Source organism: Ailuropoda melanoleuca, chromosome 1 (genome assembly GCF_002007445.2).
Source record: "Ailuropoda melanoleuca isolate Jingjing chromosome 1, ASM200744v2, whole genome shotgun sequence".
NCBI lineage: Eukaryota > Metazoa > Chordata > Mammalia > Carnivora > Ursidae > Ailuropoda > Ailuropoda melanoleuca.
Window position 1 is genome coordinate 80,676,571 of NC_048218.1, and position 6,000 is coordinate 80,682,570.

The window sequence follows — 6,000 nt, forward strand, 5'->3', positions numbered from 1 at the left end:
AACTTCTTGCCCTTTTAGACTGTCATGTATTAAAAACCAAGATGAGGAAATAGAATTCTACTGAAATTAATTACAAAGACAAAAAGATCAGAGTACCAGTATCTTTACTTCAAGTATTTCTAACCTGCTGTTTGTTTATTACCTTGCACAGACCTATGTAACTGAATGGGGCCATGCTCAGTGAAGCTCACAGAAGAATAGTTTTGATTTAGTGGCAGATGAGCCTGTTTGGCACTTTCTAAATTGTCAGCTTCAAATAGGCATACTTTATAATTTGAAAACAGACCCTTAAGAGTACTTTCCCTGTCAAGTAATGTAACAGATTCTTTTCATGTGTATCTATCTTCCCCAAAGGATGATATCAGGAAACTGGGCAAGCTGTCGATGCATGGCTCTTTCAACGTCTGGACAGTTCACAAGGATCGTTATAAAATGAAGGATTTTATCCGATTCAAACCCAGCCAGAGGCAAATCTATCTGTTTGAAAGAGGAATCGTGTTCTGTAAGATTCGAATGGAGCCCAGTGACGAGGGCCTCGCTCCTCATTACAGCTTTAAGAAATCTATGAAGGTAAAGGGGTCCTGTTGCACTTGAGAAACAGCATGGCCCTATGGAGAGAAAAATTGTTATCCTTATCTTACAGATAAGGAAACTGAAGCCTAGAAAGGAGAGGTTAACTTGCCGAATGCCACACAACAGAACTAGGTTCCACACCTAGGTCTTTCTGACTCCGAAGTCTGGGCTTAAAATCCGTCAGTGGACAGGGCCAGGACTGGCGTAGAGGTGCCTTTGCGCTGGGTAGAGAACAGGGACCGTATGGCAGCCTGTCCTGACAAACGAATTAGGAAAGTACCCTCCATGCAGAGGGGGGAAGGATTTGCTGATTAGAGCTTGGTCTGGATTTCATCTCTGACTTGTCCTTCTCAACCACACATCTTTGCATACAAGTGTTGGCAAAAACTCTGGAGATCTAGGAACCCATGTCTACACCAAGCGTCATCTCTAGCCTGTGTAGGAAGTACTTCATAGCTGGTGATGAGACCACCCCCACCCCTCCACACACACCACACACATTTGTGCGCTTGTGGTTAAAGTTGTTAATTATTCGTGGTACCTTTTGTTATTTATGTTTCTTAATGGATACTAATTCAGTGACTATTATGTAAAGATTTGTGAAATACTTAGGTGTTCTTTGGGAAATAAACTGAGGGTTTCAGAGCGGAGGGGGATGGGTGATGGGCTCGCCCAGTGATGGGTATTAAGGAGGGCACGTATTGCACAGAGCACTGGTTGTTATATGCAAACAATGAATCATGGAACACTACATCAAAAATTAATGATGTACTGTATGGTGACTAACATAACATAATAAAAAATTTTTTTAAAAAAGGAATACTTAGGTTAATGGAGAAGTGATCTCTTTGCTTAAAGACTGAGGGATGCAGCCCTACATATGGAAAGATGCAGTCTGTGTTGTCCCCTGAAACACAGAGGACAGAGGACACTGTGCCACACTGTGCTTGTGTTTTATGCTCCCTGGGGCCATTAACAGAGGGCAAAAAAACACGCGGAAGGAAGATGGAAGAAGAGAGCTATCAAGGGTAGAAAGAACAAGAGTGGCTGACAGAGACAATTTTAAAATCAGAAGATGGTAGCACAGCAATTTTTCTTCTTTCTTTACAATAGTTGATGACACTTTCAATTCGCCAGCTTGGAAGGGGGAGCCGCCGAAAGTTTGAAATTGCCAACCAAAACGGACTCGAAAAATACATCGTGCAGGTAAAGCTCGTGTCTTCCCCATAGGTGTCTGCTACTCTTTCCTGTGTTCCCATGACTTGGCAAGTGTTTTCTATCTCATTATTCTAGAGGTCACCCAGAGAATAAAAACCCTGTCCAGTTAATGCTCCAAGTGACCTGATACTCATAGTATTTTCTTATCTGCAATTTGCAGGCACCTTCAAAAGAAATCAGAGATTGTTGGTTTTCAGAAATAAGTAAATTACTGATGGAACAACAAAACAATATTAAAGGTAAGGTTACCTTGCTAACTTTAGTAGGGAGAGTTGTACTGATTCCAACTTTGCGGTGGGTGTGCACATTGTTGTTGAAGGATATTGTCGAAGGAAATGGTTGGCCAGGAAAATAACTGTGGGCCACATTTTCATGGTACCTGGAAGTACCTGTGCTTGCTTTAAGTTGTGTGGGGTTTTTTTATGGTTGTGTGTGACAGTGTCCCTTTCAACTGTGTTCCCCCCACACACCTAATTGCCAAGATCAACTTACTCAACCCCAAACCTGAGAGCTTCCCAAGATTATGTTAATGGGGATTTAAATGGCCAATACTACTTTCAGAAGCTGTACTGCTTTTTTTTTTTAAAGCTGAGGTATAATTAACATACCATAAAATGCACTCTCTTAAAGTGTGCAATTCCATGAGTGTTAGTCTATTCACAAGGTTGTGCAGCCATCACCAGAACATTTTCATCACCCTCCCCAACAAAAAACCCTGTACCCATTGGCAGTCCCTGCTCCCCTCTGCCCCTGGCAAACACTAATCTGTTTTCTATCTCTATGGATTTTCTTATTCTGGACATTTTACATAAATGGAATCATATAAAATCTGGCACTTTCGGTCTAGTTTCTTTCACTCGGCATAATTTTTTCAGTGTTCATCCATGTTGTGGCGTGCCTCAGTACTTCGTTCCTTTCCATGGCTGGAAATACAGTGCATTGTGTGGATACAGCATATTTGTTTATCCATTCAGAAGTTGATGGATACTTGGGTGCTCTCCATTTTTTGGATATTGTGAATAATGCTGCTATGGGAACTTGTGTACACGTTTTTGTGTGAACCTCTGAAAGAACATGTATGTATATAAATAATTGTTGGGCTATATGGTAAACCTATGTTAATTTTCTGAGGAACTTCCAAATTGTTTTCTGAAGTACTAGCACCATTTCTTGTTTGCACCAGCAGTGTATAAGTGTTCCATCTTCTCCCCTCCCTAATATTTGTGATTGTCGTCCTTTTGTCATTGTCCTTGTCTCCTCCTCTTCTTCTTCTCCCCCCCCCCAGTAGGTGCGAAGTGGTAGCTCATTGTGGTTTTGATTTGCATTTCCCTAATGACTAATAATGTTCAGCAGATTTTCATGTGCTTATTGCCCATTTGCATATTTCCTTTGAAGAGATGTCTATAGAACTTCTTTGCCCGTTTTTTAATTAGGTTATTTGTCTTTTTGTGCTTGTTGTAAAAATTATTTATATATTCTGGGTACTAGACTCTTATCAAATATATGATTTATAAGTATTTTTTCCCATTCTGTGGGCTGTCTTTTCATTTTCTTTTTTTTTTTTTAAGATTTTATTTATTTATTCAACAGAGATAGAGACAGCCAGCGAGAGAGGGAACACAAGCAGGGGGAGTGGGAGAGGAAGAAGCAGGCTTATAGCGGAGGAGCCTGATGTGGGGGCTCGATCCCATAACGCGCCCTGAGCCGAAGGCAGACGCTTAACCGCTGCGCCACCCAGGCGCCCCGTCTTTTCATTTTCTTGATGATGTCTTTTGAAGCACAAAAGTTTTTAATTTTGATGAAGTCTAATTTATATATTTTTTCTTTGGTTGCTTGTGTTTTGGTGTCATATCTAAGAAACCATTACCTAATCCAAGATTTACACTGTGCTCTCTCCTAAAAATTTAGTTTTAACTCCTTGATCTGTTTTGAGTTAATTTTTATATAAGGTGTGAATTAGGGATTTAAGTTTATTTTTCCACATGTGTATATATATCCTGCTGTCCCTGAACCATTTGTTAAAAAGACTATTCTATTCTCTACTGAATGGTCTTAGCAATTGTTATGGACTCAAGTACCATAACAATGTTTGTGTTCCCCAAAATTCATATGTTAGAACTTTACCTAATGGTAATACCCAGTGGTATGAGAAAGAGAAGACTTTGGAAGGTAATTAAGAGTAGATGAGGTTATAAGAGTTGAGCCATTATGAATAGGATTAATGCCCTTATAAGTGCCACAAAAGAACTTGCTTCCTCTGTCTGCTCTCTGCTGAGTGAGGATATAATGAGAAGTCACCAATCTACAACCCAGAATTGGATCCTCACCAGAACTCAAACACACTGGTTCTATAATCTCAGACTTCTAAGCCTCCAGAACTGTGAGAAATAAATTTTTGTTGTATACAAGCTGCCCAGTCTGTGGTCCTTTGTTATAGCAGCCTGAACTAAGACAGCACCCTTGTTGAAAATCAATTGGCCATAGATATAGAATTCTTGGTTGACAGTTGCTTTCTTTAAGCATTTTGAATATGTCATATCATGTACTGTTTTGTGGCCTCCATAGTTTTTGATAAGAAATCAGTTATTAATCTTATTGAAAATATTTTGGGGCACCTGGGTGGCTCAGTTGGTTAAGTGTCCGACTCTTGATTTTGGCTCAGGTAGTGATCTTACAACCCTGCATTGGGCTCTGTGCTGGGCATGGAACCTGCTTGGGCTTCACTCTCACCCTCTGCCCCTCCCCTGAGCACATGTGTACACCATCTCTCTAAAAGAATATATGTGTGTGTGTGTGTGTGTGTGTGTGTGTGTGTGTATATATATGTATATATATATGAGAGGTAACATTTTTAAAAAATGTCCTGCATGTGACAAGTTGCTTTTCTCTTGCTGCTTTCAGATGCTTTATGTTTTGACAGTTTGATTGATATGTCTAGGTGTAGACCTCTTTGAATTTATATTTATTGGAGTTTGTAGATAGATCATTTGGATGTGGAGATTAGTGTTTTTCATCAAATCTGGGAAGTCTTCAGCCATTATTTCATTAAGTATTCCTTCAGCCCCTTTGTTTCTGTCTTCTTCTGGGATTCCCATTCTGTCTATGTTGGTACACTCGTTGGAGTCCTACAGGTCTTTATGGCTCTATAAATTCTTTTTCATTCTTTTTCTGTCTCTTCCTCAAACTGGATAGTTTCAATTGACCTATATCTAAGTTCCCTGACTCTTTCTTCTGCCTGCTCAAATTTACTTTTGAGCCACTCTAGTGAATTTTTCATTTCAGTTATTTCAGAATTTCTGTGGGCCCTTTCAAATATAATTTCTATTTTCTCAGTTTGATGAGAGTTTTTTCTCATACTTTCCTTTAGTTCTTTTTTTTATGGTTTCCTTCAATTCTTTGAACAGTTTTTAAATAGTTGATTTAAAGTCTTGGTCTAAGATGGACCTCATAGATATATATAGAACACTACACCCCAGAACAAAAGAATACTCATTCTTTTCAAATGCACATGGAACGTTCTCCAGAATAGATCATATGCTGGGTCACACAACAGGTCTCAACCGATACCAAAAGACTGAAATTATTCCCTGCATATTCTCAGACCACAATGCTTTGAAATTGGAACTCAATCTCAAGGAACAATTTGGAAGAAACTCAAACACTTGGAAACTAAGAACCATCCTGCTCAAGAATGATTCGATAAACCAGGAAATCAAAAATCAATTTAAACAATTTATAGAGACCAACGAGAATGAAAACATAATGGTCCAAAACCTATGGGGTACTGCAAAGGCAGTCCTGAGGGGAAAATACATAGCCATCCAAGCCTCACTCAAAAAAATAGAAAAATCTAAAATGCAGTTTTTATATTCTCACCTCAAGAAGCTGGAGCTGGAACAGAAGAACAGGCCTAACGCATGCACGAGAAGGCAGGTGATCAAGATTAGAGTAGAGATCAATGAACTAGAAACCAGGAGGACAGTAGAGCAGATCAACAGAACTAGAAGCTGGTTCTTTGAAAGAATAAATAAGATCGATAAGCCACTGGCAAGACTTATTCAAAAGAATAAGGAAAGGAGCCAAATTAATAAAATTATGAATGAAAAGGGAGGGGTCAAAACAAACACCAATGAAATAGGAAACATTTATCAACAGCTTTATGCCAATAAATTAAACAACCTGGAAGAAATGGATGCCTTCCTGGAAACC

At 39.2% G+C, this 6,000-nt stretch overlaps 1 protein-coding gene across 1 annotated transcript in view; it reads left to right on the forward strand.

The window, feature by feature from the left end:
- Positions 1-6,000, forward strand: part of MCF2L2 (MCF.2 cell line derived transforming sequence-like 2) — a 260,280-nt gene that overhangs the window by 222,990 nt on the left and 31,290 nt on the right. Inside the window, exons 23-25 of the mRNA XM_034662062.1 lie at positions 355-570; positions 1,687-1,779; positions 1,952-2,030. Of these exons, the coding sequence (XP_034517953.1) occupies positions 355-570; positions 1,687-1,779; positions 1,952-2,030 (388 nt within the window). The remainder of the gene's footprint in view (positions 1-354; positions 571-1,686; positions 1,780-1,951; positions 2,031-6,000) is intronic.